This window comes from Antechinus flavipes, chromosome 4 (genome assembly GCF_016432865.1).
Source record: "Antechinus flavipes isolate AdamAnt ecotype Samford, QLD, Australia chromosome 4, AdamAnt_v2, whole genome shotgun sequence".
Classification (NCBI taxonomy): Eukaryota; Metazoa; Chordata; class Mammalia; order Dasyuromorphia; family Dasyuridae; genus Antechinus; species Antechinus flavipes.
Window position 1 is genome coordinate 225319323 of NC_067401.1, and position 24386 is coordinate 225343708.

Sequence of the window (24386 nt, forward strand, 5' to 3'; positions counted from 1 at the left end):
CCTTGAAAGCAGAAAGAATGACAGTTCATTGGATTGTCTCTTCATTATCCTTAGCTCCACAGGAATATTTAAAATATTTTAAAAACTATTTTAATATTTAAAAGAATGAATAAACTCCTTTTCTTCTCCCATCTCATACAAGAGTCACCATGTCCAAGACATATTTAGATGCCATATGGATTGAATGCTGGGTTTGGAATTTGACTTCATATACTTATCAGTTGTGTGACCTTTGATAAATTATGTAACCTCTGTCTGTATCAATTTACTGAATTGTAAAATAGGAATAATAATAGCATCTACCTATTCAGGGACAGGTCAATTCTCTGAGAGCCTCCACTGAATCATAGCATCTGAAGAAGTTGCAGGGCAGCCTTTGCTGACACAAGTGACACAAGTGTTGCAGACTGGAATTGAGATAAATTGGAGGCAGAGGGAAGAGAGAAGTCAGTGCAACGGCCTCTCAGTCAGAGGTCAGAGAACAGCAACGGCCTGTCAGTCTCCTTATATCATCCTCTTACAAGAGGAGATCCATTCTGGATTGGATCTCCAGCAGCCACTGTCAGGTGGTTCCCATGTATTCCAATATCTATCTCCTAGGGTTGTTGTGAATATAAAATTGTGTGTAGAGGGCCAAGTGTACTTGGAAAAAGTAATTTCATGAGGTGTTAACTCAGTGGAATTGAGATAATGATTCTCTAGTTTGCATGTACTTAGTACTTACTATAGTTCTACAAGGTGTCAATCCTTCAAAGTAATTAGATTATTTATGACATGATATAATGACTCTAAATTTTGCCATTTCATGATGAAATAATATATATTCAGAAATGTTTGTATAATGCTACCACTTGTGTATGTATTAATCCAGTAGAATGTAAGTTCTTTGAGAAACTATAGACACTATACCATTTTTTGCCTCTGTGGTCCCCAACACCCTGAACAATGCCTTGCAATCAATCAGTTATTAACATTTTATACAAACATGTGTACATGGCAGTGTTTAGTGAATGTCTGTAGATTCAAAATAAATGAATTTTGTACCTCCCATCTTTCTAACAACCCATTCATTAAGGAGTGAAATACAGTACTTCAATTTTGATGCTAAAGGATTTTTATGAATTTTATTCTTCCCAAAAGACAGATTTCAATGCCAGCACTTATCTTAGTTTAGTTTCTTGCCATGTTGTTTGGAATCTTCAGGAAATGGTGGCCTACAGAGGGAATACTAAATCTTTATGTGACATTTTGGGGAAGAATTTATTTCTCTTCTATTAAAGACAATTAAATATCTGGTATGTACTATACACTGGGCATACAGAAATGAAATAATAGAAATCTGAAGAAAGAACCTAGAATTGTTTAAGAAAAAAATTTAAAAGATACCACATATGAGTCAATATGAAGGATAAGATTATTGTCTGTGTTATTCAAAAATCTGGAAATAGTTATGCCAATGGATTGGAAAGGGATTGTGGTTATCTCTCAAGCTGTCTGGATGCCATTGTGATTGTTTATTGGGAGGGGAGAAGGGACTGAAAATCCCTATCCTTGTCAGTAGTTGGAAAAGTAATCAGTTTTGCCAAGTTAAGTTTCATTCTCTTGGTTTATTTTTGATGACACTTGTGTATGAAGGTAGTAAGATTTGTTAAAAGAATGACTAAATCTGTCCTCTGCTAAACATCAATAGCTCAGCATGAATGAATTTTTTTAAACCAACTGTGAGACTCACAAATACACTTTCATATAATTTCTACTTTTATTTTCAGGTCTTGGTTTCTGTCTTCCTATTGAGTACTTAAATGCTTATGTTGATGTTCTTGGTGTATTGAATGGAACTCACATTCTGATTGTTTCAACTAAAGCCAAGTCTAGATACTTATCTGGGGAATGGGGAAGAAATAAACATTTATATAGCACTGATTATGTGCCTAATACTGTGCAAAATTCTTTACAAATATTATCTCATTTGATCTTCATAACCTTGGGAGGTAGGTGCTATTATTATTTCTGTTTTAGATATGAGGAAACGGAAGTAGACAGAATTAAATGACTTACTCAAGTTGAATAGCTAGTAAGTATTTGAAGTCAAATTTGAACTCAGGTCTTCCTGATTGACACCAGGTCCAGGATTCTATCCCTGTGCCATCAACTGCCTTTCCCTTGTTTTGGGGTCAGAAAGAGGAAGCTCTTTATTTTGTTCTTTAATAATTGAAATTTTGTTAGCATGACAACTTTGTATTAACTGAAAATTTAAATTCTTAGGGAAAATTCCCCTTTGAACTAACCACATTTTACTCCTTGCTATATAATAAGCAACATAAAATTTTAAAAATGGACTTCTAATATTAGCCCTGTACCTCAGATAGACTTTGTCCAGAAGGATTGAGTTCTCATTGACAGTCATAGGGATAGGATACTTAGAATTAGAAGGAAATTTAGAGATTATATAGTTTAGTTTCCTCATTTTACCAACAAGGAAACTGAAACTCAGAGAAATGACTTTTTGAAGTGCACTCTGGCAGTAAGTAGAATTTGAATTCACATCTACAGATTTCCTCTCCAGTGGCCTTTCCTTTAGCCCCACAAGCTAGATAACCCCTTCTCAGAATTTTTACAGAAAATGTTTATGATTCCTTTTGACATTGATTTTGTTACTGAATTTCTTTGACTGAAGTTAAAAAAAAAATCTCTAGGTTAGTGTATGACAAATGGTACAGTACTAATAATGATTTATAGTTGTCTTAAGGGTCATTTACATTACTGCATTTGAATTCCTAAGTGGATACCTCATATTTGGGGGTAACCTGAGTTTTTTGAAGGTTAGGTCAGCCTCATGAAGGTTCTGTCAGGCTAGAAAATCTAAAAGTTCCTTTGACAGATATCATATTTGGTGTCTGAGGACCAACTTAATTAAGATGTGAGAATGTAATATTCAAAAGGTTGTTCTCTGTGTGATGTTTATGAGTTGTATTATTGATGGAATTAACTACAATTAAGGAAGATACTGTATTTTAGTAATGAAGTTCTGTAGGCTAGATTCCTTTTTATTTTTATTATTTAAAAAATATCAATTTAGGCAAAATAGCACTTCATTATAGCTGCAAACAGTTTGATAGTTAATTGCCACATTTTGTTTCCTCATTAAATTATATTCTATGTAAAATCCTATTTCAAGAAACATGGCAGACTTAAATTTTTTTTTAATAACTGAAATCTTGATTATAGTTTGCACATGTGCACACACACCCACACACAGAATTTAAAATTTTATATACTCCTGTTTGGATTTGGCCTTTTTTTTTTTTTTTTTTTTGCTTGTTTTTCTTTTTTCATCTTAACACACTTTAATTCAAATCCACTTCTCCATTTTTATCTCTTCCTTTCAGAAGTTTTGCCTTATGTTGCTGTTTAGGTTATATATCTATTCAGACATTGTGATTTAGATGTGCTCTCACTTTAACCTGTTCATTCTCTTGGCCTTAGCAATTTCTTCCTTTATGTCTTTCAGCTTTAGGGCTTCTAGTCTCTAATTACTCTCTTTTACCCACCATTCCCCCTACCAGTTAAGTTTTATTTTCATATCTGCATAATTTCCATCTATTTGCTTTTTGTCTCCCTCTTGTATTTCCTGCCATTGAAAAAGCAAGAAAAATGCAATCTCTGTTACAAACATGTTTAGTCATGAAAAACAAACTTCCACATTGGCCATGTCCAAAAAATGTTTCACTTTATACTTGTTATCTATTTCAGGAAGTGGGTAATTTGAATATTTTTAAATTGTGTTAAGTCATTGTATTGATCAATTTTAGAGTTGTTTATCTTTAAAATACTGTTGTTATATGAATTGTTTTCCTGGTTCTGCTCAATTCACTTTGAATCAGTTCATGAAAATCTTCTCAGGTTTCTCTGATAGCATTCCTACCATAATTTTTTTATAGGACAAAATTATTCTATCACATTCATACATTTGTTCAGCCATTCCTCAGTTGATGGGTATTCCTTCAGTTTTGCCACTGAAAAAAGAACTGATATAAATAGTATAACATGTAAAATAACACTATTGTTGGATCAATGAATATGTTAATGCTATAATTCCAAATTCTTTTCCAGAATGGCTGTACCAGTTCACAGCTTCACTGACAGTGCATTAATATAATTTTTTCCCATAGGTCTTCCAGTATTTGTCATTTTTCTTTTTTAATGATCTTGACAATCTGATAGGTGTGATGTGATGTGATTCCTCAGTGTTGTTTTAATTTGCATTTCTCAAGCACTAGACATTTTAACTTTTTTTCTCCCATTTTTCTTCTCCTTTTCCCTATAAAGTATAACTAATAATTAAAAAAAAATTCTATTTTCTGTAAACTCTGACATTTTAGAAGTATTAAACAGACTCTGGAGCTACTTTTCTAACCCTTATTTGAATTGGCAGGTTGGAATGGTTTGTTATATCTCCCTCATGATGCTTGGGAACCTATAGGAGTGGGGAGACATCTTCTTTGTATTGTAACTCATGAGCTCATACGAGTGTTCTTTCTCTTTTGATTATCATTTGATGTCAATTGGCCAAATATATTTAATTAGCTTTTGGAAAGGGTTATTTAGTAAGGTGATTATAGTAAAAACAATTGATAAAAAACACTTTTCCCTCAAAGTCTCCAATAAACTCTGTCTTTATAAGACATGTGGCTTTCAGGAGAAAATGATGAGCTTAGAGAGCATATAGTACAAAGGAATAGTGAAAACTCTTGAAATCCTTTTTTATGCTTTCATGAAGTTCTCCTTAAGAACAGTATGTCTAGTTTCTTCCTTGGATCTTTGTGGAGTCTTGAAGCCACTTTTTCATTAGTGTGTTTTGTTTATTTGTTCTCAGTCCCTAAGACAGATGATTTTGCTAGCTATCACTATTCTGGGGATGTTGCTAAGATATTGAAAAGAAGTCCACATCCTCCAACCTTGCAAAGTTCACTAGTCACTGAGATGGGGAGAAGATTGAGGCTAACCTACCTACTCACTCACAAACAATTTCTTCTCAGGGGTTTAAATGGAACAATTTGTCTCTGTTTCTGGACACTTTAATGCTTTCTCTGTTTAGTTCTTCCAGTCAGTCCTGTACATCAGAGGTATCAAACTTATATTCAGCAAAACTTCCAAGTGCAGAACCACATTAAATTTAAAGTGATTAGCAAATGTTTAACAAAATAAAGAAGATACAATACAACCTAATGTTAATTCGTTATTTTTTTAAAGTCAATATACTCCCTTTAGGGATCTATTTCTATATACTACCTTCCCTAATTTCTGTGGCACATTCTCACACTAGTTCATAGAGATTCCAGGAGAAAGTGGATTCAAGCTTGGAGAGCTTTATTGTATTTATCTTTCATCATGTCATTTTCTCAGTTGGAACCTCTTTTTTCTTTTACTTCATTGTCCATCATTTAAAATCACACATTTTTTCTATTTAGTCAGAAGTGAGCATTTCCCATCTCCCACCCTTAACCCCACTAACAAACTAGAGGACTAGAGTCCTCTCCCTCTAGTGACATTCATTCATGTTTTAATTTTTACTATTCCTTAAACACATCTATTAAGTATTTACTATGTGTTATGCTGTGGGGAGATAGAACTATAAATAAGCCTTTCCCACAAGGAACGTAGGGTATGTTATTTGTGTGCACATCTTATCAACTTTTCTATTTAGTTTGTAAGTTCCTTGAGAAAACAGTTCATGACTTGATCTCTTAGAGTGTCTTGCACTTAGAAGCTCACATTGCTTGAATGATCAAAAAGGAACTGACAAAAATATCTTTGTTTTGTTTACTAGAATTTTATATAACTTAGATGAGCAAAAACCCATTATTATTATGGGTCATCTCTTGAGACATGGAAATATTCTTATTGTAATGGTATTCCTTAGAATAGGATTCTTCCTGCATTTTATGCATTTATATAGCACTGTCTGGCTAGTGAACATGTTTATTTGTCTATGCAGCACAGTAATTGTTTTATTTCTGCAAGAAATACACTGTATCATTTTACAGCTCAGTATCTTTTGCTAGTACTGTAATGTAATTGAATGCTCACTGAACCACAGCTCTATTATTTTCAGTATCTTTCTGATTTTTCTTTTTTTGGTGGCTTCTGCAAATGATTCAAGTTTTTATTCTTTCACTGTTTTTCATCTGAGAATCCCTGAAGAGGGAAAAAATTAGTTAAGGTTGGAGATATTTCAGATTAGTAACTATCAATACCCATTTTTGTGGATAAAAAAACTGAGGTAGTGTAAGATATGACCTTCATAGCTATGGTAAGGTATTGGATAAATGAACGTTGACTCCCAAATTTTGGCTTTCATATTCTTCTTGTCAGGAAACTGAGTGTGTGATTTTTCCAATACTGGCTTACTTTATAGTGATACTTCAATCCTGTAGTTTTTCTTTCTGTTAAAAATTGTCAGCTTGCTATATTTTAAGCAATGGCAGTGGTGGCAAATCCAACTTTACACTGTAGTAGTGAATGGGATATGGTGGACCCCATGTATTCACTTTGAGTTATATCTCTCACTTAAATAAGAGCTCCTTTTTTTTGGGCATAAAAGCAACTCAAGTGAGAATGAATAATCTTTCCCCCTAAGTTATAATTGACAGGTGTTTTTTAATTGGACTTGTTTATGTTATTAGGTACATCATGAAATAATTAAGAATTGTATTTTCTACAGAAAAGGATCTTTGATAATATGCTTCCTTAAAACTAACATAAGCAGTTTTCTCAGTGATAACCAAAAATTTGCATACCATTCATAGCGTAGATCTATAATTTTATTGTGAAGATATTTTAATAAGAACATATTTTGACAGCTTATTAGCCAAGGAACTACATTCATTTGGAGGCAGTGTGGTATAAAGCAGACACCAAGGATTGCTAGAGAAGTGTCTCTGTTTTTCTAGATAATGGTTATAAATTTATTTTAGCAATTTCCCTTGACACTCTACCAGGTAAAAACCAAATGTCCAATTCCATTGGCTAATGTGGACTTATTTTGAATCCTGATATCCTTTTGTGATGGTCTGGTTTGTCCTTTTCCTCAGCATATCTTCATTTCCTGCCATTTGAACATTCCAGAATAAAGAGAAAATGGACCTTATTTTTACTGGTTAGGTATTGGTAATCATGGCATATTAGCGTGAGGATGGAGCTTAGGGTTTTGGGTTTTTTAGCCCGTTTTCCATTTTATAGATGAAGACATTTTTGTTCTTGGGGATTAAATGAGTTGTCCAAGGTCAGATTTATTCGTGGATTTTGTTTGTGAATTCAAACTTTGTTTTACTATACAGGTTTCCTCCTGTAAAAAAATGTGTTTAGTAATATAACACAATTTTGGGACTTGGAGGGAGCTCCAGAGATTATAAGCTTATAGGATTTAGAACTTTGAGATCTTCTAGCCTAATACCTTCATTTTACAAATAAGTAAACCTAAAGTGAAAGAGTGAAATGTTCCAAGATAATACAGTTAGGAGCACAGGCAGAGTTCAGACACATCTTTTAGTAGGACATTCTTAGGTTGCAGTGGTAGGTAGAGTCTAAGAAGATATGTATAAATGTAAAGTCTTACACTTGGGCTCAAAAAATCATACAATTATGTGTGGTTAGATAGCACTTTGAATGAAAAGATGAGGTGGGGTAGCAAAGGCCATTATAAGCCAAAAATGTCACACTGCAGCCAGAGAAGCTACTGTAATTTTAAATTGTATGAAGAGAAGCGTTGAGTTCAAAATGAGGATGGTGATAGTTCAGCATCATTCATTGGGAACTTGTGATCTTACTAAAAAATGAGAACCCACCAGAACTCTTAGAAGTTTTTTCTTTTTCTTTTTTTTCTTTTTCTTGGTAATTGTTCTTAGATATATAATTTAACTGTCTAAACCCCATTTTCTGTTTTTGAGTTAAAATGTAGATAGCATTTCTTTACATTTTTCTTAATAAAAGAAATGAAGAATTTTAAACCTTTTTTTGTTATGTTTATAATTTAAAATTTTAAATGGTACTCATTCCTATATTTTTTTCAATTGCCTTTCTCTGTAATTCTGTTCTACTAATTTTTTTTTTTTTAATGTGAATTGCTAAAGAGAAACTAAAAAGCATGCAGCTTATTCTAAGGGCAGTAGGAATATTATGTAACTTATTTTTTGTCTAGTTACAGTCAAACCTTTTTAAAAATTGACACATTACTGACTTGAGGTCATGTTGTTTTTTTCTTACCATATACCTATGTTTCACATGTCAATTTCCTGTCATGTAGCACATTTAGGAAAGTTGTTTCTCACCATCTTCCTAAAGCTAAGTGCTATTATTTCCTTAAGGTATTTTTTTTCCCTCCCAAGTTATTTTATTTTACTTGACAGCCATATAGGATGTAAGGCATTAAAAGTTTTGGGAGAAGGTGTGGCTTTGTAACCTTGGGCAAATAATTTTCCTTTTCTTCTCAGTTTATTTGTAAGATGAAGATAATACTTGATTCTCCTTTAAGTCAATTGTAATAAAAATATATAAAATAATACTAATTTCTAGTTATCTGCCTTATTTTTTATCTTTGGAGATTATTTGTGAAGAATCTAGTGTTGTTCCATGCTGCTTACGAAGAGCACAATCCATAAGAGTTGTTGATTTGATTCATCAGTGCCACAGGAGTAGATCAAGGACCTTGATTTAGTTGTGTTAATTATCTGCTATTTTTGATGACTCTTGCTAGTAAATAGAATTATAATTGAAACACTAAGGTAAATGATACTTTGAAATATTAGACAAAAGGTGCAATATGTATTCTAAAGAACAGAGGTCTTATAAATTCTGTACATTTTACTTAAGAGTTTTAACTTTTTTGTGTATTTAATCATTTTGTGTTCGAGTTACTTTTGAAATATGGTCTTTGATTAGTATCATGACCTGAAAGTGAGGTTTGTAGGAATAGGTTAGTCAGTCAGTCAGTAGGTATTTATTAAGCATTTATTAAATGCCAGGCATCGTACTAAGCCTGGGGAGAATACAAAGAAATAAACTGCTATTAAGGAGGATAGTATAGTGGAATATTTAGTATTTATAAAAGTAAGCTGAAAAGAGAAGGCATTGAGCTGACTCTTGAAGGAAGACTGGGAAACTAAAAGTTGAATATGAATAGGTGGGGCATTCTAGGCCTAAAGGACAGCCTGTGCAAAGACACAAAGCTGGGAGATGAGAGTGCTTGTGTGTCATATGTGAGGAAATGTAGGCAGATCAGTGTCACTGGATCATAGTGTCCCAAAGGGACAGCTAGATGGCACAAGTGGTTAGAATTCCAGGCCTGGAATCAAGAATACTCATTTTCTTGAGTTCAAATCTGACCTTAGACACTAGTTGTGTGGCCCCTGCTCACTTAACCTCATTTAAGGCTCAGTTTCCTCATTTGTAGAAGTGAGCTGGAGAAGGAAATGGCAAACCAGTCCAATATCTTTGTCACGAAAACCTCAGGAAGAGTTATGAAGAGTTGGAAACAGCTGAAACAACTAAAGAACAACATCAAGTCCAAAAACAGTGCTTTAGATCAGAATTCATAGTAGCATCTAATGGTGCATTTATATTCCATCTTATTAACATTCAAATAAGGATTTCATTGATGCTTAGTTCTGTTAAGTTTTTCATACCAACTCTGCCGCCTCATACACTGACATGTCGGTTTCTGACTAGTTCCCAATCTCCTACTTCCTTAATTTTATCGTCTAGTATTATTTTCCTTCTAACCTAAGATGAATTGATGTGAACATGCATGGAAGGGAGTGGAGGATTTACATCTTTATTTCAATATAATTTTTTCTTTTGTAGTCCTATAGCTTACATTTTATGCATTTGAAAACGAATCATAATAATCCCCAAAGGTCTCCATGACATTAAAAAAATAAGGACCCCTATTCTACTCCCACACTTGTATTCACATCTCAATCAGTCTCCTTGACTTGCAATATTCTGGCCTTAAAAATCTGAAAATCTAACATTTGATTTCTATTGTTCCTGATATATGCTTACACTTATGCATACACACTTTTCCACATACTTTATGAGCCAGGGACAATGACCTTCTTGGTGTTCCTAGAATTGGACCCTCAAACTCATGACTGCATTTTTTAACTTCTCCTTTCTTATCCCTGCCTCTTGGCTTCTGTGGTTTCCTTCAAGCCTCAGCTAAAATGCTGCCATAATAAGCCTTTCTCACAACTCTTTAATCTCTCTGAAATTATTTCCAATATATTATACATTTTGCTTTTTTGCATGTTTTCTTGTGTTTAACGTTGTGAACTCATTAAGGTCAGGGAGTTAGTGTCATGACCTGAAAGTGAGGTTGGTAGGAATAGGTTTGTCATTCTTTGTGTCCCCAGCACTTAGCACAGTGCTCAGCACACAGTAGATAATTTAATAAATACTTGTGGATTTGCCTTGACTGGGCTGCTAAGTTTTACTGAAGAAAATCCCATAAATATAATCTTAGCCAGTCCTTCTTTGCTTATAAAATTTCACAGTTGAAGGAGCCGTCGAAGTATTTTATCTATTCTATCTACTTGAGGCATAGATCTCTACCCTAGAATGTGTGACAAATGGATCATTAGCTTTTACTTTAAATACCTTCAGTAATAAGGAGTTCATTACCTCTGGTGCGGACTGTCCCATTTTCAGAAAACTTTTATTTTTAAAGAAGTGCTTCCTTACATTTATGGTACAAATTTGTCTTTCTTTTCCTCCCTCCCTTCTTCCCTCTGTCTTTTCTTTCTTTCCTTTTCTCTCACTCTTCTCCCTTCCCTCCATCCTTTCTTCCCTTTCTCCCTTCCTCTTTCCTCCCTCTCTTTCCCTTTCTTCCTCCTTCCCTCCCTTTTTCCCTTTCTCTTTCTCCTTTCCACATTGGTCCTGGTTCCCTACTCTGTAGCCAACCAGAATACAAATTAAACTTCTTGACCATAAAAGCCTTTGAAATATTTGAAGACCACCAAATAACTCCCAGAGTTGTCTTTTCCCAGGCTGAACATTTCCTTCAGCCAGTGTTTACACAATATAGTTTTGAATTCTCATGTTGCTAATGGTGAAATTCTTTGACTTTGTCAGGCTTATTTTGTGGTATAGTATAGTAAATATAGAGCTGGCCTCCAAGCCAGAGCTGAGAAGCTAAGGCCTAACTCTGACACATGCTGATCATGTGACTTTGGGCCTTGTCATTGTCTCAGGGAATGAATTTTGGGTGTGGGGTTGGGTGCTGGAGTGGAAAGGGTGCATATATCTAACACTATGTGCTAGAAACTGTGATAAAACCTGGGAATACAAATGATAAGAGAACAGCTCCCTCTCTCAAGGAGCTTATATTTTAATAAGAGAAAACATACATAAGAACATAGAAATGGGTATTTTGGATTGGGAAGTCACAGGGTTGGCAAGTAGAGGCCATAGGGTAATTGATTGACATGTTTCTTCAGTTACTATTTCCAGAGCTAGAGGTAGAAGAAGATAAGGAGATGGGGTGAAAAAGAGAGGGAATGATATGAAAATAATCAGTCTAGCTTGAAATATTTTTGGAGAACTCTCACTAATTTGATAATGCCCACCTGGGCCTTCAGGTAGGTATCAGATTGATGACTATAAGACCATATGCAGAGAAGATGCCCTGCTGAATGGAATTTCATTATCTAGGACTCCCCTGCAGTAATGATATCATAAATCCAGGCCCTATACTTACTCCTAAAAATATGTCATCCCGAAGGGAACACTGCTCCATTCTTTATTGTTTAGTGTACTTCTGTTAATACAGCCAAAGATTACAATAGTTTTTTGGACAGCCGTTGCATGCTGGTTGACTGCAAATCCTCTAGAGTTGTTTTATATCTTTTTATAGATCTCCTGCTGCCTGATCTTTCCAGTTGATTCTTTTGAATAAGACTTCATATTCATCCCTATTAAATGTCATCTTCTTATATACAGCCTAATCATTCCTATAGGATGGATAATCCCCTTTCTTGGGCAAGCATGATATATTTTTGTTCTTATTTTCAACATTGTGGAAAGAGTCCTTTTATAAAAAAGCTTTTCAGTAAAAATTATGGGTTTGAGTCTTAATACCTCTACTCATTGAATGAATAACTTCACATAAACTACTTATTCTCTCTAAGCCTCAATTTTCTAAATTAATTGAGGATAGGCAATTACCAAGTACTATATCAGTTTTAATGTGGTAGTACCAGATACTTGACTATGCTTCCTTCTGATCTTCCTTTTTCTCTTTCCTGTTTAATTTTTTAATCTTTCATCTATTAATTCATTTTTCTTATTTTTTTTTTGCTTAATTATCATTGCTTTCCCTATTTTCCCCCTCTTCTGTCCTAGAACATCGTCATTTCTACCAATCTCTTATAAATAAATTAGTGGTGTTGTTCAGTTGTTTTCAGTTGTGTCTGACTTTTTATGATCCTATTTGGTATTTTCTTAGCAAAGATTCTGGAGTGGTTTTCCATTTCTTTTGCCAACTTATTTTATAGATGAGGAAACTGAGTTAATTGACTTGCAGAAGCTCACAAAGCTGTTAAGTGTCTCACTACATATTTGAACTCAGAAAAATGTGTTTTCCTGTCTTTAGGCCTGATTCACTATCCATCACATTACCTAGTTGCCCTCAAACAGATAAATGAGTACAGTGAGGCAAAATAAACTCACACATAGGATTTCTTTGAAAATATATTAAAATTTATGGCTCATTCTGTATCTACTATCTATCACTTCTTTACCAAAAGGTAGGACGTACTTTTCATCATTAGTCTTCTGGAGTCAAGAATGATCATTGCATTCATTGGAGTGCATAAGCTTCCCAAAGTTTTTGTTTTTTATAGTGTGGCACTCAGAATGTGAATTGTTCTCTTGACTTCATTCTGCATCAGTCCATACAAATTTTTTTTAGGTTTTTCTCAAACCCAACAATTTTGACATTTATTATGATACAGTTTGTTCTACCATTTCTCCAAATGATGGGTATCTTTGTTTCTGGTGATTTTCAATAAGAAAAAGTCCTACTATGAGCATTTTTGTACATTTGGATCCTTCACCTCTTAAATCACTTTGAGGTATAAGCTTTATAATGATAATACTGGGCTAAAGGGCATATATCTACCATTTAAGAAATTTATAAATTGGTTACCATTATTAATGCTGAGGTTTTTATGTGATAATTTTGAATTTACATTTCCAGAATTTTCTGTTTTTATTTGAAGATGTTTACATAGTTTGGATAAAAATCTCAATATTTTCGTGTGTGTGTGTGTGTGTGTTTTTATCCTAGTCATTCCTACGTTGGTCAAGATTACAATGCACAAGCAAATATGGGGAAAATTTCACTGGATCAACTTGATTCTGTGAGTACCATATCCTTTAGAATCTGAGTCATTTTTCATGCAAATCAGTCAGTCAATAAATATTTGCTAAATGTCTACTATGTGCTAGACATTGTGCTCAGGTCTAGAAATATAGAAAATAGGCAATTCTTTAACAAAAGGATTAGTTTTTGTAAGAATATATTTAGAGTAATTCATCAGAAAGAAAGGCTTTTCCAAAAGTATTCAAGATGATTAAATTTCTTATACCTGGTGTTTTTTTTCCTTATTGTGAGGGAAAAATTTAATTATATGAGGAGTACATAAAGACAGTCTTAAAGTGAGGAAGACTATTGTTCAAGACCCAGTCTTGACATACCTCTTTGTGCCCTTGTACAAAAGTCCCTTCACCTCCAAATACCTTAGTAAGATGATATACATTGCCAACAATTGTCTATCTGTATCTGTAGTGCGAGTTTCTTTGTACTCTCTTGTACTAATAAAATCACATATCTGAATAAAATAAATAAAAACATAAACAAATAGATATAAAGAATAAAAATAGAAAAGAGCAATTTTAACTGGTATTCTTCAAATAAAATTTCCTTAAGATATGGTAGGTAAATGCTAGATTTTATATATATGGATAAAAAGAAATAGTAGACATATAGTGTAGGAATGCTACTATAGTAGAATGCAATTTAGTCAAACTACTATAGTTTTATAAACACACAAACTATTTCTTAGAGTTATAGAGCTAAAAGACCTCATAAACTCAGCCCACCTCATATCTAAGGAAGCAAGATTTTCTGGCAGAATGAATGAGTTCAGTAAGAATCTTCAAAGATAGGTGCTCTTTCTAGGCAGAAACCCATTCATACACCTTGAATTACCCCTTTATTCTTATCTTACTCTTAACCCTCTAAAAAGAAAGGGAAAAAAAAAACTAGAAAGAAATCTCAGGAATAGAATAATTAATTAATTAAACAAATATCCTGGGACTTATCATATACTAATTGGACATATTAATTAAAAATATACTGAGTTTTAAGTGATAGGGAAGTTAAACTGAATCATAATGAAGTGAGTCACATAATAAAAAATTAGGAATACTTATAAAAATGAACCTGAGTTCACTTCCAACCGATTGCCATCAAATACTGTAATGAAATGCTTACTTATAAGATTCCTGGAAATAGAAATAGGATTGATTATAAATCTCAGACAAGTTCCAACTTGTCCATCCTTTAATCTCCCGAAACAGCTATTTCATCAGTCTCACACCTTTCTGAGGTCTTTTCCTGTTGTATCTCACTGATTGAAAGACCTGTGGCTTTATCTCTAGTTCTTTTTAGAAAGGAAAAGCTAGCTCTTTAAAGTAAAGAAATTGAGCTGGATACATATTAATTTTATTGACAGATGCTCTTTTTATATGCTTTATGCTCAAACAAGGAGGCACTTTTTTTTTTCATTTGTAGGCAAAAAGCCATCCTAATCTTACTTTTTTGTTCAATTCTGTATTCTCCATTAAAAAGGAATAGAGTTGACTGTTGAAACTAGGGCAGTGTAACTTAAGAGTGACAGTGTTTTAGAAAATTCAGTGGTGCTTTTGGCTCCAGATGTGAGATTGGCCTACATTGTTATGTTGGTTGTTTTTGTGTTTTCATTTTCATTTTCTCTAGCTGTTTTTTTTTTTTCCATTTTCTTTATTTTTTTTTTTATTAAAACTTTTTATTTATAAAACATATGCATGGGTAATTTTTCAACATTGACCTTGTGTTACAAATTTTCCCCTCTTTCCCCCCTGCCCCTCCCCTAACTGGCAGGTAATCCAATATATGTTAAATATGTTAAAATGTATGTTAAATCCATATATGTGATACATATTTATACATCTTGCTTATACAAGCTTATCTTGCTATACAAGAAAAATTAGATCAAGAAGGAAAAAAAACTGAGAAAGAAAACAAAATGCAAGCAAAAACAACAGAAAGAGCGACAATCAGTTCCCATAGTCATCTCTCTGTATGTAGATGGCTCTCTTCATCATAAGATTATTGGAATTGATCTGAATTATCTCATTGTTGGAAAGAGCCACGTTCATCTATCTAGCTGTTTTTGTTTAGTTTTAAGTGCATGTCTATGATTAGAAGTCATTTAGAAAATACATGTTTATCTGTAATCATAGTGATTCTTCAGGGTATTTCTTTAGTTTTTAGTTTTTCCAAGTAGAATGGATTTATAATTTTTGTAGATAAATATTAAAAGTCCAATAGTCAAACTGTCTCATAGCCACAAATAATTTTCCTTACAGCTTGCAGTGAAATCATTTCCACTTTGTATGCGTCAGTTGCATAAAGCTTTGCGAGAACATCATCATCTTCGGCATGGTGGCCGAATGCAATACGGTCTTTTCCTGAAGGGCATTGGCTTAACCCTTGAGCAAGCTTTGCAGTTCTGGAAGCTAGAATTTATCAAAGGGAAAGTGGATACAGACAAGGTAAATTTTTTTAAAAATTAGAAATTTATTTATCCTGTTACATTTTAACTAATCTGGTCTGTATTTTTTCATTTATTCTGAAAACGCAGAATGGCATCTTCTACAGTTCTGAAATTGATTCTCCTTACCTTATGAATTTATTTTATATTTTGTACTTGCTTATATGAGTACATGTTTCTCCTAATGGAATGTAAGCACCTGGAGAACAGAGATTGTTTTATTCTTGTGTTGTGTTCCTCAAACTTTGTGTAGTGACTGGACCATAGTAATAAATGCTTGTTAATTGATTGCCAGACTGATAATCCTGGCTCAAAGAAATTCCTTAATAATTAACATTGACATAGCACCTTAAAATTTGAAAAGTACTTTATATTAACTTATTTGAACATTATAAAAATCCTGAAAGATAGATATTATTATTACGTTCATCTATAAAATGGAACTGAAAAAAGATTTAGTGATTTATCTATTGTCACACAGCTAATACAAGAGGCCAGATTTGAATTCCATTCTTCTTAACTTCCAAAGCTAGCACGCTAATCATTATGCCATGCAGGAGAGGCAACATGGATAGTGGATAGGAGTCAAGAAACCTTGGGTTTTACTTTGGCTTTCAGCATTTACTGGCTTTGTAATTCTTGGCAAGTTATTCCATAGAATTAGCCTTAGTTTCTATATCTGTAAAATGGGGGAGATAATGCCTACATTATCTCTCTAAGGAGTCCCTGTGATAATGTATCAGATGCCTCATGAAATATGAGATAATTAAAAAGATAAATGAGTAAAAACACATTAAACCTAATAGGTAAATATTGAGAATGATGATAATCATAATAATAATAATAATAATAATTATTATTATTATTATTATTATTATGTAGCTCTATATACTTCATGCTAACAGTATATATAAAAGCATTTATTTGCAAAAAATTACAAAGGCTTCCATGTATTTGCTGAAGGAACAGGTAATGGAAACAAAAATAGGGTAATGAAGAGTGAAAAGTACTGTGCAAAATAGCACTCTCTTTCCCTTCATACAATCTATTTGATGTTGATTGCATTGAATTCAGTAGTTGACATTGGGGAGTTGTATTTTCTTCTGAGCAGTCTAGATAAATGAGAGATATTCTGAAGGAAACAAGAATAGAAGAAGATGAGACATCTATCAACTAAGGTATGGAATAAAAGTTCAATGGTTCTTCACCATCTCCCAATATAATACAGAATACAGAAATTCACTTTTATCTTGGAGCCAAGCAATTTCAATATAGATTGCCCTAAATTTTACAAACTTGAAAAACTCCTTATATATTTATCTACAGTAATCACGGAGTCCTTTTTTTTCTTAATTATTAGGTTTTAATTAGGAAATGTATTCATTCTCCTCTTTTCCTCTTAATCACTCCAAAATACAGAAAATAAAAAAAAAATTTATAGAATTTATAGAACATGAAATATTTACCAAGTAAATCATACAGCCAAGGCTTTATTATGTCTCCAGCTGTGTGCCCAATTGAAAAAGACCAGATCCTTTTATAGTGTAAAAAGCCATAGATTTTTTTCCAGGTATGTTTTGAAGTCAGATTACATTCAAGATTGTCTGTAGAATCATTGCAAATTAGAATGGTTCATGTAATAGGGATTTGCTTTAAAACAATTTGGGACACTACTTCTTAGATTCCTAGGGGCAAATATATATATATAATCTTTTAAAGCATTTATGTGTGTAGGGTCCAAGGACATGTTGTAATTATAAGAGAAAGCACCTATTTGTTAAAAATAGTCACAACTTGTCAGATTGTGGCTACTGTCTGAAACAGACATTTGCTGGCAAGACTGAGGATCCTGTCATGCCTTGAGTTTTGAAATTTTCCTTTTAAAATATGCAAATGTAAGAAACTTTTTCACTGGTGAACAAAAATAACATATTTGATTTTTTTTCATTTGTGATGTGAAAGTAATTTTCTTTTGAAGTTATTTTAAAATGGAAATCAATGACTGTTCTTCGTTTTCTAAATAAATATATAAGAGGCTCGTATTTTCATTAGTCTTTTATTGATTACAGTAAATATATCATTTTGGTTACAGGCATTATGAATTACATGATATATGGGAAGTTTATAGTTAGTTATTTTTGTTTTGTGTTGGAATTTTTTTTTTTTTTTTTTGGCCTGGTTCAGATCTTTGATAGTTTATCCGAATCAGCAACTCCCCTTCAATGATACCTATCAACAATGTTTCTATCACTTTATTTATTTATTCTAAAAAGAAATTTTTAAATGCTTGCCCTGTATCTAGTCCTCTTGTAGGTTGTGGAGACATGAAGAGAAAAATGGCAGTATCTCTATCATCAAGGAAATTATTCACATTCTTAGAGAGTTGCCAAGAGGATAGAGAATTTAGTGCTTTGCCCATGGTCAGTCAGTTACTGTGTGGAGCATAGAATACTGATCATCTTGTCAGAAAAATCCATGTTCAAATTCTAGCTCAGACACTTACTAGCTCTTTGACCTTGGTCCATGACCTTTAAAGTTCTTTCAGCCTCCTTTTCCTCATCTGTAACATGGCAATAATACTAACACCTGTCTACAGAATTTGAGAATCAAAAGAAACAATGCAAGTAAAATATTTGGCAAATCTTAATTATCCACATATAAATGATTTGTCATCATATTGGCGAAGATGGTGATGATTAGGATGTATTGGGACAAGATTTGAGTCCATATCCACTCTTTGTCTGACCTCATGCTACTTTTTCATCTTCTTGGTAACCTGTTCTGCTCCCTTTGGGATGGGAAGGTGTAAATATTTATGTGATTGAACACATATCTTGCTTCCTCAGCTATTCTTTTTTTCAGTGAAATGGATTTACAGGCAGCTCGGTTTGTGAAAATTCTGTTCAGTTAAACAGAGCTCTGCTAGTCATTTGCTAAATGATGTACACTATATAAAAATAATCCTCTTAAACAGTATAGAGGATTGACAGGCTAAGAGGTGCTATTTAGAAAGATTTGTTGCTTGTTATAGCATATTCAGGTTGTTAGAAACTTTTTTGTAGTTCTCAGTATACTATGGCTAGTTTTTAACAGATGATATTTAAAGTGACAATTATTCATTAAAAACTAGCCATGGAAAACTGCAAATTCTGCTGAAAATGGTGATTGTGTATGATGTCATACATACCTACACAACCCATAGAGCATGTCAGTTAATAAATAGGTCATAAAGCATTAAGTGTTTACTATGTACCACAAAAGTTGGCTAGGTGGTGCAGTAGCAGGCCTGACATCAAGAAGATTTATTTTGATGAGTTCAAAATCACTTAACATTGTTTTTCTCATTTTCCTTCTCTATAAAATGTAAACAACCTTTTCTAAACACATATATAATAAAACACAATATTTTTATTATCTTTTAAGCTGTAAAATGAGGAAATTTTAATAGAAATAATAATAGCTTACCTTTATATTTCTTGCTCCTTAGTTGTTTTTCAGTCATGTCTAACTCTTTATGACCACATTGAAGCTTTTCTTGGTCAATACACTGGAATTCCATTTCCTTCTCCAGCTCATTTTACAGATAAGAAAATTGAGACAAACAGGATTAAATGACTTGTCTAAGGTCACACAGCTAATGAATGTCTGAAGCCATATTTAAACTCAGGAAGATGTTTTTCTGGATGGCATTTACTTGATCACCTTGCAAACATTTGCTGAAGATAAATATTAATGAATTTTGGACTTAATTTAGTTAAATAATATATATTCTTTTATCAAATGAAGACATTTTTACTGATACCACTATCAGATTTTGACATGACTGTTTTTAAATAAACTTAACCATTATTGTTCAAAGGCATATATAGATTTTATTACTTAATCCTATACTAATAAAATAGCATCAAGCTGTCATTTATAGAGGACTAGAAATAATTGTTTCTTTTATAAATTTTTCCTTCAACTCCAGAGAGCCAATAGGATTCTCTCCTTCCTACCCAAATTGGATCTTTCTTTCCTTCTCTCATTTTAGATAAACCTGTCTTTTTCCCTTCCCTTCCTCCAACACCTTTGCTTGAAAATTTGTGCCACATTTACAAAATTAGACAATGAGATAAAGTATTGTTGTGATTATAATCATATACTTCTCCCAGCTATCATTTAGGTGCTTACAGAATTTGGGTGACATCAGCAAATTGATGCACAGTTAGAGTGGTTCAGAGGAAAAAGCATTGATTTTAAATATCAGCTCTAACACTTAATAGGTATGTGACTATTGATAAGTGACTTGATTGCATTTGACTTCAGTGTCCTTCTCTGTAAAAAGAATATTATTTTGCTCCCCAAACCCTATCCTTCTCACTTCCTCCATTATTGTGGAGGGCAACTTCATTCTCTCAGTCCTTCAGGTCCATATCCAATGAGTCATTTTAGAATCATTACTGTTTCTTAATTTTCCATATTCAGTCTGTTGTCAAGGCCTATTCATTTCTCCTTTGACACATCTTTTGAAGAAGTCTACTTTTCTCCTCTGATGTTACTGTAATTCTCTCTTTTTTCTAAAGCTTTTTATTTTCAAAACATATGCACGGATAATTTGACAACATTGACCCTTGCATAGCCTTGTATTTCAGATTTTCTCCTGCTTCCCCCTTTCCCCTCCCCTAGATGGCAAGCCATCCAATTTGTTATAAATGTTAAAATATAAAATCCAATATGTATAAACATTTATACAATTCTCTTGCTGCACAAGAAATCAGATCAAAAAAAGAAAATAAATGAGTAAGAAAAGAAAATGCAAGTGAACAACAACAAAAAGAGTGAGAATGTTATATTGTAATCTACATTCAGTTCCTACAGTTCTCTCTCTGTGTGTAGATGGCTCTCTTCATCCCAAGATCATTGGAACTGGCATTAATCACTTTACTGTTAATCATCGTATAATATTGATGTTGCTGTGTACAATGATTTCCTGGTTCTGCTCATTTCACTTAGCATCCATGTAAATCTCTTCAGGCCTTTCTAAAATCATCCTCCTGATCATTTCTTATGGAACAATAATATTCCGTAACATTCATATGCCATAACTTATTCAACCATTTTCCAACTGATGGGCATATATTCAGTTTCCAGTTTCTTACCACTACAAAAAGGGCTGCCACAAACATTTTTGCACATGTGGGTCCCTTTCCTTCCTTCCTTTTTTTTTTTTTTTTTTACCCCCTTGAGGCAATTGGGGTTAAGGCAATTGGGGTTAAGTGACTTGCCCAGGGTCCCACAGCTAGAAAATGTTGAGTGTCTAAGGTAAGATTTGAACTTAGGTTCTCCTAATGTCAGGGCTGGTTCTTTATCCACTGTGCCACCTAGCTGCCCTCTTTTCCTATCTTTAAGAAATTTTTGGGATACGTGCCCAATAGAAACACTGCTGGGTCAAAGGGTATGCACAGTTTGATAACTTTTTGAACATAGTTCCAAATTGTTCTCCAGAATGGCTGGATCCGTTCACAATACCACCAACAATGTATTAGTGTCCCAGTTTTCCCACATCCCCTCCAACATCTTAGCCCCTTCCTGTCATCTTAGCCAATCTGAGAGGTGTGTAGTGGTATCTCAGAGTTGTCTTAATTTGCATTTCTCTGATCAATAGCGATTTAGAGCACCTTTTCATATGATTAGAAATAGTTTTAATTTTTTCATCTGAAAATTGTTCATATCCTTTGACCATTTATCAATTGGAGAATGACTTTGATTTTTATAAATTTGAGTCAATTCTCTTTATGTTTTAGAAATGAGGCCTTTATCAGAACTCTTAAATGTAAAAATGATTTCCTAATTTATTGCTTTCCTTCTAATCTTGTCTGCATTAGTTTTATTTTTACAAAAACTTTTTAACTTAATGTAATCAAAATTATCTAGCTGGTGTTCAGTTATGAGTTCCATTTCTTCTTTGGAGACAAATTTCTTCCTTCTGCACAGATCTGAGAGGTAAACTATCCTATGTTCCTCTAATTTGCTTATAATATGATAATTTGCTTATATATACTCTTTATGTTTAAATCATTAACCCATTTAGATCTTATTGTGGCATGTGGTGTTAGGTGTGGGTTGAGCCCTAATTTCGTTGATATTTGTTTCCAGGTTTCCCAGAAGTTTTTGTTAAATAGTGAATTCTTATCCCCAAAGCTGTGGTCTTTGGATTTGTAAAACACTAGATTATTATAGTCATTGACTATTTTGTCTTGTGATCCTAACATATTCCAATGATCGACCATTCTTATTTCTTAGCCAGTACCAAATGGTTTTGATAACCGATGCTTTATGATATAATTTTAGGTCTGGCATGGCTAGGCCACCTTCATTGGCAATTTTTTCCCATTAATTCCCTTGAAATTCTTGACCTTTTGTTCTTCCAGATGAACTTTGTTATTATTTTTTCTAGGTCTGTAAAATAATTTCTTGGAAGTTTGATTGGTATGGCACTAAATAAATAAATTTAGGGAGTATTATCATTTTCATTATATTTGCTCAGCCTACCCATGAACACTTAATATTTTTTCCAACTGATTAGGTCTGACTTTATTTGTCTGAAAAGTGTTTTGTAGTTGTGTTTGTGTAACTCCTGTTCCTTGGCAGATAGATTCCCAAATATTTTATACTACTAGACAGTTATTTTGAATGGAATTTCTTTTTGTATCTCTTGATGCTGGACTTTGTTGGTAATATGTAAAAATGCTAATGATTTATGGGGATTTATTTTGTTTCCTGCAACTTTGCTAAAGTTGTGAGTTGTTTCTAGTAGGTTTTTAGCTGATTCTCTAGGGTTCTCTAAGTATACCATCATATCATCTGCAAAGAGTGATAATTTGGTTTCCTTATTAGCTACTCTAATTCCTTTAATCTCTTTTTCTTCTCTTATTGCCAAAGCTAGCATTTCTAATACAATACTGAATAGTAATGATGATAGTGGGCAGCTTTGTTTCACTCCTGATCTTATTGGGAATGGTTCTAGTTTGTCCCCATTATATATAATACTTGGTGATGGTTTTAAATAGATGCTACTGATCATTTTAAGGAAAAATCCATTTATTCCTATATTCTCCAATATTTTAAATAGGAATGGGTGTTGGATTTTATTAAATGCTTTTTCTGCATCTATTGAGATAATCATTTTTTTGGTCAGTTTGGTTATTGATATAGTTGATTATGCTGATAGTTTTCCTAATACTGAACCAGTCCTTCATTCTGGTATAAATCTTACTTGGTCATAGTATATTATCCTGGGGATGACTTTCTGTAATCTCATTACTAATATTTTATTTAAGATTTTTCTGTTGTTATAATTCTCATGCAGGCCTTCAGCACTTCATGCCTGGATTATAGCAACAATTGTCTCGTTGATCTGCCTAGCTCAAGTCTTTTTTCCTCACTCCAATCCATCCTCCATTCAGCCTCCAAAGTGATTTTCCTAAAGCATAGGTCTGACTATGTCATCTATCTACTCAATAAATCCCAGTGACCTCTAGGATCAAATAAAAGATCCTCTGATGTTCAAAATTCTTCATAACCTAGTACCACCTACAATTTTCAGTCTTCTTATATCTGACCTCCTGAAATGTAGCTTGTCAACTGACACTGCATTTCTTGCTGTTCTATGAAAAGACACTCCATTTTTTGACTAAACAAAATGCTGCTAAAAGAAAAATGATAACTCCACAGAGTTTACCAACAGTGTAGTTTATCTTTCTTTAAAAAGGCAGCATTTAATTCCATCAAAAGTAAAGTGCAAGCAAAGCTCAGAGAGATTCAACATTCTTGACTTAGTAAGAAGGCAAATGAAATTTAATTTTATACCAATAGTTGTTATGGGCCAGAACTCTGAACTTGAAACAAAGGATCCTTACAAGCTACTAACTCAATGGAATTGATAGAGACAATGGTTTTTTAGCATGGTGCTTAACAGTTCTGTAGTTCAGTACATGTACTTAGTACTTAATATAGTTCCACATGATTCACACCTATGATAAGAGAGCATATAAGCTCAGACAAACTCAGAATCAGAACTAGGGAAGACAGAGAAGTGGTGGCAGGCTGTCCTCTACTTCTCCACTGAAACCAAGATTTGGAAGGCTCTCCAGAAAGCTACCCAGCCCCAGGAAGGAGATAATAAAGGATCTGGACTATAACAAAGCTAACCGGGCTCCAGGAAAGGAGACAAGACTTTGAAAGAGACAATAAAGGATTTGGATTTTGACCCCTGGCTATTTGTGTGGTGATTACTGAGTTGAAATGAAGGCTGCTCCCAGAGACCCCAAGAAAACCTCAATAGAGAACCTTACATTTTAGAGAGAATATTACAGATAGTAATAATTTAGGGCTGCCCTGAAGGCAATTTATGGGCCAATGACCTAGGGTGCATCTTAACTTCTCAACAATGAATAGTACCTAGCACTAATAATGCTTAGTGGTAAAGACATGGTCCTAGAGGGATATGCTGAATATTTCCATAGTATT

General features: G+C 33.4%; 1 protein-coding gene across 1 annotated transcript in view; it reads left to right on the top strand.

Moving 5' to 3' along the window:
- The window catches only part of PRIM2 (DNA primase subunit 2), a 373726-nt gene that overhangs the window by 219220 nt on the left and 130120 nt on the right, over nucleotides 1–24386 (top strand). Inside the window, exons 9-10 of the mRNA XM_051997199.1 lie at nucleotides 13346–13418; nucleotides 15691–15876. Coding sequence (XP_051853159.1) covers nucleotides 13346–13418; nucleotides 15691–15876 — 259 coding nt within the window. The remainder of the gene's footprint in view (nucleotides 1–13345; nucleotides 13419–15690; nucleotides 15877–24386) is intronic.